At 50.9% G+C, this 12,377-nt stretch overlaps 1 protein-coding gene across 2 annotated transcripts in view; it reads right to left on the bottom strand.

Moving 5' to 3' along the window:
• Positions 1–9,650, bottom strand: part of CDA (cytidine deaminase) — a 28,894-nt gene extending 19,244 nt beyond the window's left edge. The window contains exon 1 of one of the 2 annotated variants that reach the window (XM_004741282.3): positions 9,437–9,650. In XM_004741282.3, coding sequence (XP_004741339.1) covers positions 9,437–9,590 — 154 coding nt within the window. In that variant the 5' untranslated portion in view covers positions 9,591–9,650. The remainder of the gene's footprint in view (positions 1–9,436) is intronic. The other variant, XM_004741281.3, reaches the window with a different exon arrangement.
• Between the last annotated feature and the right edge of the window lie 2,727 nt (positions 9,651–12,377).

Genomic DNA, 12,377 nt, shown 5'->3' with positions numbered 1-12,377 from the left:
CATCAGAAGTGAGCTCAGAGAGTTGTGTGCCCCCAAGGTGGGGAATTCTCCCCAAAACCCACTTCAGATGTGTGGCTGAATTTAGGATAGTCAAGGAAGAGTTCCCAGAGGGCAAAGTCTGGGGCCACCATAGAGAGTGGACAGTTTCCCTCAGGGCAGAAAGGTGATAGAGTGTGTACCAGGGCAGGGAACCTTCACACTTCTTGCCCAGTAGGACTGACAACTGCATGGACTGGTGGCCACTGTGTGCTCCATGTTCTTCCTTTTTCTTATCAGAAGATTTGATAGTGGTTATTCTTTCCTACTCTTTCCTGCTTCTTCTCCGCACTGAATATTGTGGGAGTGAGTGGGAACTGGGGTGTTGGTGATTACTTTTAGATTTTGGGCCACTAGGCCAACAGGACCACATCCACATCTCAGGAAGGAGACTGAACAGCCCTGGGATTCCACTCTTGGAGCTGGATGCCGTGACTGGGTGGGGACTTTGGGTCACCTCTCTCTCTCTCTTTTTTAAAAGATTTTATTTACTTATTTGACACAGAGAGAGAGAGATCACAAGTAGGCAAAGAGGCAAGCAGAGAGAGAGAGAGGGGGAAGCAGGCTCCCCGCTGAGCAGAGAGCCTGACGTGGGGCTCGATCCCAGGACCCTGAGATCATGATCTGAGCCAAAGGCAGAGGCTTAACCCACTGAGCCACCCAGGTGCCCCTGGGTCGCCTCTCTTAAGAAGGTGGTAAGTGGATCCTACATGTGGAAAGAAGGATGTACACAGATACTTACAGGCCACAGGTAGTCCTGTGGCAAAGACTAATTGTTCCCAGGGTTTACTGTCCCAACAGAAGCCACTGGAGTTGAATGGGACATGTTACTACCCAGCCAAGAGACCACATTTCCCAGCCTCACTGGAAGGTTTCCTATAGTCTTGTCATTTTAATCAATTAAGATACAAGAGGAAACGGTGGGTGCAATTTCCAGATGACATCTTTATGGGGCCATTGTTTGCTCCCCACCTCATCTTTCCCTTTCCTGGGGGCTGGAACATGGATGTGATGACGTGTACTGGTTTTGAACACATGGCTGTGGACACCACTCTAGGGATGGCAGGACATCAAGAGACAAGGAATCTGAACTGAACAGCCTCGTAGACCACAGCAGAGCAGAACAGTCCATATGCCCAAGACTCCGGCCCATCCCGGGTCTTGTGCGAGTCACTACGTTTCCATTTGTCTCATCACCTGAGACTGTTCCTTACCTAAATCATTCCTTTTTTTTTTTTTTAACGTGATTTTGCAGGATTTGGTTCCTACTGTAGTCAAATTTGGAAACTGGTCATTATTTCCTCATGTATTTTCCCCACGGAATTTTCTGTCAGTGCATTATTTAAATGGACGCTTCAGGAGGGGTTCAGTTAATCATTTGATCCACTAATCATCATCATGGTTCTCAAGATCACAGGCATTCATGTCCAACAGATGGAGAGGAATGAATGTCACCAGACCTCCTGCAACAACCGGCCCGACAAGCAGTTCGGATGAGAGCCTGCATCTTGTCTCACATGACCTTTTTATAGGCCGAAGGACTATTGCCAGGACGACCCATACTGGGCCAATCAGAGTTGAGCACCTAACTCCCTGGGCCAATCAGAGCCAGGCGCCTTACCCAGACCTAGCCAATCACAGTTCTCTACACAGGAACTTCAGTTCCTCTAGGAGACTGAGAGTTTGGGCTTGGGTCGGGCTGCTGCGCTGGTTCCGTTCATTATGGAGGAGACCGCTGGGGAAATGGACACTCAAAAGAACGGATGGGAGCTGAGATGAGAGATGGCCAGAAAAGAGTCTGGGCTGGTGCAGTTGCCCTGAGGCCTGGCTGCACGCCATATCTTCCCACAGTTTTAGGAGCCAACACGCCCTCCTTTTGTCTAATAGTGCGGATGGGCATCTGTCGTTTATGGCCATCCAGAAATCAGCCCGTGCAGTTGGATTCCAGGACAAGGAGTGACCAGGGACTTCCAACCCTGAAAGCAATGGTTGACATTTACTGAACGCCAAGTGTTTTTGACTTCGGCCAAGCATTTCTTTGCATTCAATGTGAGTCACTACAGCCGGATAACTGGCCCTCTCTCTCGCAAGGGCAGTAAAAGTTAAATGAATGAATGCAGCTCACTCCCCACCTAGTCTCCCCAGCCAAGTTCCTGGTGCCTGCCTGAAATGACTTCCTCTAAACAAGCCCTTGCCCGCCCTGCCCACCTCTGCTGACTTTGGCCTGCTTGCATTTGACTTCTGCCTCTCCCAGAGTAAGATCCTTGCTCACCTTATTCCTGGGGCGGTTGCCCCAGCCCTGCCTCCTCCCTGACTCAGGGGCACTCTCCCTGTTAAATGTGATTCACAGAAATCTTGGGTTTGGCGGAAGTTTCCTTCCTCAGGACGATTGCCTGTGTCTGCACTTGAAGTTCAGAATGGCCTCATATGGAGAAATCTTCCTTACTGTGCCTAAAAATTTAAAAGGGCCAGTGAAGGGAGAGAGACTGTTTTATTATTCGTTCATTCACTCATTCATTTTTTTGAGAGATTGTTTTAGAAGAGAGCCCACGGCTGAATCAGGGCTTTGCAGAAAGAGCCCCAAGTTTCTGTTCTACCCTGGGACCCTTGGCCCTACTGACTCTTAAGAGTTTGGGAAAGACACTAAAACTTTCTCGAGGGTCAGTTTCGTCATTTATGAAGTGAAAGCCATAGCACCTCCCTCGGAGGACTCTGGTGAGAACGAGTGGAGATCACACACGTAGAGCAGCGAGCACACAGCCTGGCACAGTGCTGTGGGTCAGCAATGGCCAGCTGCTGTTACCAACTGCACAAAAGTCAATTTTGGAATTGGTGGAAATGAAATAAGATGAAACTAGAGAGGGAGACAAACTGTAAGAGACTCCTAATTCTAGAGAAAACACAGAGGGTTGCTGGAGGGGTGGTGGGGGGGGATGGGGTAATGGGGGGCTGGGCATGAAGGAGGGCACGGGGTGGAATGAGCTCTGGGTGTTCTGTGCAACTGATGAATCACTAAACTCTACCTCTGAAATTCGCATTACATGTTAATTAATTGAAATAAAATTTAACGATAATAAAGGCAAGGGTTTGGTGGTGGTAGGCCTGTGTGACTGAGCACCTGCTCCTTCTAGACAAGGTGTGACAGTGGCTCTGATTCTTCTCTTCAGACACTTTGAAATCCTTTCCGGGGCCTACAAGGCCTCACAAAACCTGGTCCCAACCTGCCTACCTGTTGGACTTCATCTCCTTTGGCTCTTCAGGATCACTGGCTTTCCAGCTGTTCTCCAAGGATGCCAAGGACTCTCTCGCCATACGGCCTTTGCACTGGCTGTTCCCACTGCCTGCAACTCTTTTCCCCCGTGTGCAGATGGTTCACTGTCCTCCTGTCTCTGCCCAGATGTTCCCTCCTCAGAGAACCCCGCCATGGTCACCCTAGTTCAAGTTGCCTCCCCCCACCCCCACGGCCTCCAACCTTCTCCATCCATTTATCCTGCTTTAATTTTCATCACCTTGCTTAACACTTTCCTGAAGAAATGTCTCTATTGTCACATTCTCTCATCACAGATTAACTTCCTGAGGGCAGGGACCCCTGTGCTGCAGAATGCTTGGGGTCCTGGAACAAGGAGGCCAGCCAGACCCTCAGTTATTTTTTATCCAATGAGTGGAATTTCCCACTTGGGTGCTAGATCTCTGAGATGCAAAGGAACAACTTCAAGTGGAATTTTCTAGTCTTATTAAAAAAAAGGAAAAAAAAAAAAAAAGAGGAAAGCCCTTAGCTTCTTCCCAGACAATTTTCTTTTGCTTCCCTCAGCTCAGAAAACAGGCCATCATCCATTCAGGCAGACCAGTATCATTCTCCGTATTGTCTTTGCTTTTGCTCTGAAACACACACACATGCACACACGCACACACACACAGACACACGCAGGCTGACATGGTAGCAAGTTAGGGATCCCGAATTATAAGATATTGCTAATGGCTTTCTTTTATTCTTTTCTTTCATTGTTTTTCTTTTACCCGCCTGGTACTCCATCTATATTATGTCGTTAACCCTTTTAATAACTCTGTAGGGCAGAGACTATTAGGAGCCCATTTTAGAGAAGATAAAAGTGGAACCTGCTGGCAGGGAGCCTGGACTCACATCCTGACCTGTCAGGTACAAAGGACTGTCCTTTTTCTCTATGGCATTTCTGTGAGGACATGTGGTGGAGCTGGTTTGGCGCTGACAGCAGGGCGAGGGTTAGAGGTTATCAAGCTATCACCAAGGAAGGAAGTTTACCAGGAGAGGATGTGGGCCTGACCACCCCGCAGGGAAAAGAGCCTTGTTCGAAAGCACGGCGTTTACTCCGTCCCGAGGGATCTCGGTATGGTAAGAGCAGTCCTTCTCATACCAGCCCCCGGCGTCTGTATCTTCTGGACAGCTTCTTAAAAGGGATTTCTCAGCCCTGCTCCTGGAGTTTCTTCTTCAGTAGGCCTGGGTCAGACCCCAAGAATTTGCATTTCTTGCAAGTTCCCAGGAGGTACCCAGGCCACAGGTCTGGGACCATATTTGAGAATCACTGAACCAAAGAAATATCACGGCCACGTGCTTGAAGAAATATTACACCCTTTCCACTTTCCCATCTCCCTACCCACTGCACATGCAACACACTGTGACCCAGGAATCCTATTCTAACTCAGCTACAGAGGCCAGGGGTTTTAGTGACGCTCATCTTTGTAAGGAACTGTTCTTGAGGGACACTGGAGAGGGCTACTAGATGGGCCCGCCGGCGGGAGGACAGGGCGAGGCGGGGAAGGACAGGAAGCCAGTTAGAGATGCCTGCTCTGACTCACCTGGAGGTGCTTTGGGGAGCAGGGCATGGCTTGGAGAGCAGTCCTGGAGGAGAAGGGAAGCCCAGGGAGGGAGTCAGGAGGCCAGGGGCTGGTCTGGGGGAAGACCATGAAGGATCAGATTTAACAGTTAAAGCCAAGACAAGCTGGATTCAGCGATTAACGAGGACATCTTTAAGTGTCTTTTTAGAAATGTGGTTTGTTCCTCCCAGAATTCATTACAGCTGATCCAGTAAAGTGGCTTCCCCCCAAACAGCAAAGGAGGATATAGAGTGCTGAAGTCCCTCTAGGGACAAGGGGGTGAGGGAGACAGACCACCATCCCAAGGACAAATTTGCCCATCCCTTGGATGGTGCCAGCAAAGAGTGTTCTCCATGACTTTCCTCCAACACCTCCCCTCTGGCATTGCACAAACCCTGGCTGCCCCGGGCTACCCCACTGCCCCTACCAACTCCCCCTGCTGCCCCATCTCTTCTGTGCCCCCACCTCCCTCTCCCTCTGCAGCTCCTCCTTCCCTGGTGGGCTCCTCCTCTCCCCTGCAACTCTCCAGCAGCGATCACAGAAGGTAATGAGTCACCATCCTGTGGCCCATCCTTGAGAGGCACAAGACCCTGGCCAGGGTCAAGGGGAAGCATCATTATTACAAGCCCGTGACAGCAAGGCTGTCAGACTTGCTTTTGAACCGAACGGGGCACTAGCTGTCCTGAGGAGGGAAACTCCACAGAGGCTGGTCTTTGGTGTGGCTGGAAGAAGTCACAGAACTAGGTAGGCCTGTCTCGTACCAAACAATAAACTCCGTGTCTAAATTCAGCCGCACCTGCTCTGTCTCCCAAGCATCTCTAGTTCACCCCACGACGCATGTCAGTTTTCCTCTGACTGTTCCAGGTCCACACCTCTCCGATCCCTGCCTTACTACCCTCTGCCCTCTCTTCCCATCGACAGGAGATTCAGGGATTCTGGTAAACACCCTCCATTCGTCCCCCTCTCCCAGGCCCCCTCTGCACATGCACCCTGCGGCAGAGGGCAGCACAAAAAGCTGACCTGAGTTACCTCATTTGTAGAGTGTGTGTTTGGGTTTTGCTCTGGCACCTCCATACTCCTTCTTGTGGTGACACACCCCCTCACCCCGCCCTGGGAACAATGTGCGTGTGAGTCAGCTGGACCAATTGCGCTACTCTATCATGACAACAGTGATTGGCTCAGGGATGTGCACGTGATTGGAGAAGGACCAATCAGAGCCCTTCCCTGGAATTTTTCCATCTCCAACTAGTGGAGAAAGAGTTCTTGCCTCTCTGCTTTTGAGGCTCTAAGGATGTGAACCAGAGGCTGCCTGCACTCATGTTCCCTGATGCCTGGAGAAAGCCCACCTACAGGATAAGAGAAAGAAATAAACACCCAGAAGGATAAAGGGCATGGTGACATCTGAGTTCCTGGGCCCAGCCATTCCTGAGTTAAGATCTACCCTTAGACATTATGCTTCTGATTGGTTTCTGTCATTTACAACTGAAACAGCTCTAGTGCCTGTGACAGTCATTGTGTCCCTTCATGTGGGGGCTCTAAGATACCATATAAGATCTCATAAGAGATCTTCCATGCCAAGTGCTTAGCAAGTGATCAGTCACTAAGTGGGTGATCAATCCACTATAGCTGTTGGTCCCTGCCCGTGATGTCTTCAGCACCAACCAATCCAGCTCTGCCTTCTGCTCCCTGCTTTGGCCAGTGCCTCATCATTCCCCTGGTCTACCTGGCTGAAGATCTAGAAACATATTCCTTTCTTTCTGAAGATATTCCTTTCTGAAGATCTAGAAACTATATTCCATACAGTTTTTCTCAGGCCCTTCCTTCTTTATTGTTCACTTACCACTGTCCTAGTTCGAGTCACTCACTCATGCATTCAACAAACTTTTAACTGAGGACATATTAAGGCTGGTCAATGTGCCAGCCCTGTGGACGGGTCAGCAAACAAGACAGACGTCATCCTCCTGACACTCCTTCCTCTGTCTTGGCCCTCCCTGAGTACTTGTCAGACTAACTGCTCTTGAATTCCATTTTCATGTTACTCTTCTTCTTAATAATGTTCCTGGTTCCCTACGTTCCTACCTCCCCAAATCTCAGTGTCAATGCTTAGCCTTCACAAGTCCTCCACAATCTGCCTCCAAATAGTAATAATATAATAATATATATTATTATATATTTATAGTAATGTTATATTATCAATAGTAATAATAATATAATAATATTAAAAGAGAAGAAGCTGGGGTGCCTGGGTGGCTCAGTGGGTTAAAGCCTTTGCCTTCAGCTTGGGTCATGGTCCTAGGGTCCTGGGATTGAGCCCCTGCATCCGGCTCTCTGCTCAGCAGGAAGTCTGCTTCCCTTCCTCTCTCTCTGCCTGACTCTCTGCCTACTTGTGATCTCTGTCTGTCAAATAAATAAATAGATAAATCTTAAAAAAAAAAAGAGAGAGAGAGAGAGAGAGAAAGCTGCCACCACTAGTGGCATCCTTCCTGTGGGCAGAAACTGTGCTAATCATTTTATAGGCATGAGCTCATAGCCTGAGGATTCCATGGCTGATCAGCACAGGCACCAACCATCAGGGCAGAAACCAGCTCTCTTCACAGCCATCCAGAAAGGTGAGTGCACGATCCTCAGTTTACAAATGTGTAAGACACATTAGGGTGAAGGGTCATGTCCAGGGTCACACAGCTGGTAAAACAGCAGCTCCAGGATTCACACCCAGGAGCCTCTAAGTCCAGAGACTCCGCCCCGTCCCAAAAGGCTTCCCTAAATCTCCACCGCATGACAAGGTTCTTTCCTGCAATCTCAACAGGCAGCACTCGGGCTCGCCTCCTTCATTCACTCCTACAGTCATTGGTTGAGGCTTCCCCTTTCAAACCATGATCCGTGTAAGACGCAGAACCTCCGTTGGGGGGGCAGAGATTACATCATTTGTGCTCACTGCAATATCCCTGGTACTTGGCACTTTACCTCGGACGTCACGGTGCTCAACAAATATTTGTTGAATGAATAAAATCCATGCAAGGAGGCTTTGGAAAGAGCCAATGGCGGATTCAGCGTTCAAGCCCCTGGAGCCCAAGGACAGTGTGGGCTGCAATGTTGTTTGTGGTGGTGGTTAATGTTTAATAGTCATTTGACCCACCAGGCCAGGTCTGAATTCCCACCAGACACACAGAGTCTTGATTCCCTACGAAATAGCCAACTTGGAGTCAGGGGAGCTCTGGGTTCGAATCTCAACTTTATGACTTGGGCATTTAGTTCCTGCAAGCCTCCATTTATTTCTCTGTGATCCCAAACTGCCATGAGGGGTTATAAGGGTTAATGGATAACATTCTTCACTATCCTTTAACATACTAGCACTCCCTCAAGGTTCCTTCTCCTGCTCAAAGAGGTTTAAGACCCAGGTGACTCCTGAAACCGGACAGAACCTCCAAGACAAGAGGTAACATGAACAGCAAGGAGAGCCCGGGCCCGGGGCGGGGGGGCACCATACAAGGGGAGACAGGGATCCCCAGCCAGACTCACAGCTGAGCAGTGGCTCACAACAGGCTTAGGCTACTGGAGGTCATGGGTTGGATGTCCACCTGTGAACCTCTGTCCCTTTAAATAGCTGCCATTGCCAAGTAGAGGCGGATTCTGGGCAGCAGTGCTGGGTGTCCCCATCTGTCCTACTGTGCCAATTCTCATCTACCCTCTGAAGGGGAGGGGCGTAGCTTCCCTACTACTTCCTCACCAAGTCCCCCACTGCTTTGAATGCGAATGCCTCTTAGCTTAGCAAAAACAAGTCTGAACTTTTGTTCAAGTGAGCCCTTCTAGAAAACCAACAGACCAGAGAAAGGGAGCTTAGGAATCGATTAGTGCTGACTCCAGTTTCCATCGTCCAGTTCTCACCTTCCCCAGGCCAGTGATCATTGCTAGTCACCCAAACTCCTCTCTGATTCTTTCCTCCAGGATCACTCTGCAAGGCCTGAACTCCGCTAACAAGTCACTGCCTGTTGGCCATAGGTTCCTCAATTTCCTTCCTCGCCCAGTAGGTGATGGGAAGAAAGTAGGGTTTGGGGGACACCAGCCCTGAGTTCCACCACCAACGCCCCTTGAGCGTGACCTTGAGCAAGTCGTGTCCCTCTCTCCGGGCCTCAGTTTCTCTACTGAAAAATGGGCCGAACACGGATATGGGTGGGTGAGAGTGATGAAACCTGGAAGCCTTCGCAGAGGGCCACGCGTGGAGGGGGGGCTCACAAAGTATCAGCCGTGTCCCAGCTTTGAGTTACAGCCTCCCCTTCCCATGTCCCTCCCCGTCCCACCTCTGGCTTCCCAGTCCTCTAAGAACTGAAAAGGTCGCTGCATCTGAGCAGCACCTGCATTCAGCCCCACGGTCCCGGACAGCAGGCAGGGCGCGGGGGAGAGGGTAGTTGGTGGGGAGGGGGCGATGCCAGCGTTACAGTGTTGGCCCAGCCACGAGCGGCCAGAGCTGCCCTCTGCTCTGCCGCCTCCCTCCCGTCCTCCGGCGACCTCTCTCCCGGGCTGCGGCCGAGGGGGACGGGGGCGCCCTTACCGGAGAAGATCCTTCCGTCCCGAGTGAGGATCGCGGCTCCCACGGGGAAGTGACTGTAGGGGCAGTAGGCAGACTTCTTGGCTTCCCGGCAGGAGAGCAGCAGCCGCTGGACGAGCTCGGGCTCCAGGGCGGCGGCGGGACGCTCGTGGGCCATGTCTCTCCCCCAGGGCGGCGGAGGCGCAGAAGTCGGCTCTCAGCCCCACCGGGCCAGCGAAACGTTAGCTCCTCCCCCGGGGCGTGTCCCTGTGGGGCGCTGGGCGGGGCCGGGGTCTCCAGCCACCGCCTCCCCCGCCCCCCGCCCCGCTCCGCAGGCTGGGATTGGAGGGTGCGGTGGCGGGGGGGGGCCCAGTGTGTAAGGATGCGACTGTGCCCACGTGTGCTCACCCTCCTCTCCCCTGGGGACCACTCTCGCTGCCAACACTCTGAGGGGCGAATGGTCAGGGCATGGATGCGCCTGTGTAAGGGGCAACTGCGGACACAGGCTCCTCGGGGAAGAGGCTGCTGGGCAGGGGCGTCAGTGTGAGGTCTGGGGAGTCCAAACTCCAAGGGTTGAAATGCACCTCAATGTGTTGACTGTCTCCTTCCCTGGGTGATGCGATGAGGCTGAAAGGGCAGAGCTGGGGCAGCCACTCTGGCTTCCCGAGGGAGGGAGTGTGAGACAAAGCAGTAAGACCAAGTTGCTTCTTTATTTTCACCCATTCTCCTTCTGACTCCTCTCTTAACCCAGAATTTAAATGTATCTCAGCTGGAGGGAATCTCTGAGGTGGTCTACTCAGGTTTCCTCACATTTTTGTTGGCAAAATAAACATTGGGTTGGTGGCCAAAGAAATGGGTTTACATACTGGCAGCACCACTTTCCACATGTACAACCACTGGCCAGTTCTTTGACCTCTCTGAGCTAGTTTCCTCATCTCTACAGTGAGGATAGTGACCATCTCTGTTCTACCTCCTTAGAGAAGAGCTTGAACTTTGGAGTTTAGTAGACCCTAGCTGGAATTCCAGTTCGTATTAGCCATAGGACCTTAGGAAATTAATAACCATCTGTCTCTGCAGCCTCAGGTTCCTCATCTGTAAAGTGGGTGCACTAACAGTATCTTGCAGAGTTGTCATGAGGCTCGAATGAGATAATGTGTGTCCAGTGAGTATGGTTAGAGGCTCTTGTGGCATCAGGACAAAGCACTCTTTGTGACTTCATGCAGACGAAGTTATTGTCATTAAGCGACTGGGCCAAGATCACATAAGAAAGGCAGAACACCAGATAGCGTGTCCAGAGGTGTCCAAACGTCCGCGGACCCCCAGCAAGTGGAAGTGAACCAGCAGCTTCTCCGAGGGCTTGGACGGAGGGTGGGGCAGGGGAAGAGGGGAAGGTGGAGGAGGGGAGAAGATGAGGCAGCATGTCCATTTCCTGCATGCGGACATCTCGGGCAAAACAGATGCAGCCCAGTATCTTTCTGTCCTTTAGCCTGGAGCTCTTCCTCCATGGAGGTATAGGGAAACACCCAGCTGGGCAAAGTCTGTCTCATTTTCCTCTTCCTTCCCCTGCCCTCCTCCCTTCAGATTCCTCCCACCCCGTTTCTACACATCTAGCCCTCAGAGAGGCAGCTGGTTCCTTCCTGCCGGCTGGTGCAATTTTCTTCTGGTTCTACACACTTGGCATTGAGAGCATTTTCTTGGATCTGAAGCAGGACTGGCAGAGATACCTGTCCTTGTGTTCCCCTGGCTTTTGTACTGCTGTCGTACCCAGCTACCTGATGACCCCTCTCCTAAGGTTCCAGGAAAGAAAACCAAGGATGTCTGGGGACCGAGTGCACCCACTCCACAAGGAAATAATTGTAAAGCTTTTGGGAGCCAAGTATAATTGCAAAGGGAAGAGGGATATAGGCCCTGCTGTCCTATCAGGCCTGTCAGAGTGCTCTTTCTGTCCCCTGCCCTGTCTTGACTCACATCAGCCGAGGCCAGCCCTGCCTGGGACTGGGGCTGGGCTTCTTGGCTCCATAGCATCAGGAAAACTTGGATAACCTCCAGGCAGATTATGGCATTGGCCCCTTCAAAGCTCTTTACCTGGGTCATAAGTAGGGACAGTGCCCCTTGCATACCCAGCTGAATGGGGCTTGGGACCAACAGTCGTTCTAGAATTCCTGACAGAATGTGCTTGGAGTGGCCATCTGGAGGGGGAGAGTGGGCCTGAAAACATGTACAGAGCTAAGTTTTAGATTAATAATATTACCAACATTTTCTAAACTTGCTTTAATCTCTGCTCTATATAAAATTAAGAAAAGTTAATTGCCCAGCTCAAAGAAGAGGAATATATAAGAGAGGAGTTTTGAGTGGCGGTGGAGACTGTCAGAGCCCAAAGCCCTCCCCTCCAACCCCCAGACCTTTCCTCTGTGAAGGAGGACCACCCAGGATCCCCGAGTTAGAGCTCAGCTACCATTAACTGACTTCTTCATTCAAAGAACAGTTACTCATAATCACAGCTAACTCTTATTAAGCTCTTCCCATGTGCCAAGCCCTGGGCTAAACACAATGATTTGAATTATTTCATGTTCTCCTCACCAAGAGGTAGATGCAAACAAGTTTCCTGCCCATGTTTTACTGATGAAGATGAGTCAGGGACAGGCGGGGTTAGGTACGGACGGTTACGTGATCAGGCTCAGCAAAAACTCCAGAAATGCTGAGACCAGAGAAACCAGAAATAAGGGGAACAAACCAGATGACCCCACCCTGGAGATGTCATCACCAGTCCTTACTCAAACCAAGATGTCACAAGATTGTCAAGGCCACAAGGTCTCCAAGTTGGCGACGGGGTCAGGACCCCTCTCCCTCCTGAGAGCTTTTTCCGTATCCTTGCTTCATGAGATTCTAAGGCTCTGCTCACTCTCCTTTGTCTGCAAAATTCATTCTTCAACCGTGAGACAAGAATCTCACTTTCTTGCTTCGT

Source organism: Mustela putorius, unplaced genomic scaffold (genome assembly GCF_011764305.1).
Source record: "Mustela putorius furo isolate JIRA1106 unplaced genomic scaffold, ASM1176430v1.1 tig00003853_pilon_pilon_pilon, whole genome shotgun sequence".
In the NCBI taxonomy this organism is placed as follows: Eukaryota; Metazoa; Chordata; class Mammalia; order Carnivora; family Mustelidae; genus Mustela; species Mustela putorius.
Note: the sequence above shows the minus strand (reverse complement) of the source record. Positions and strands in the feature narration are given on the sequence as shown.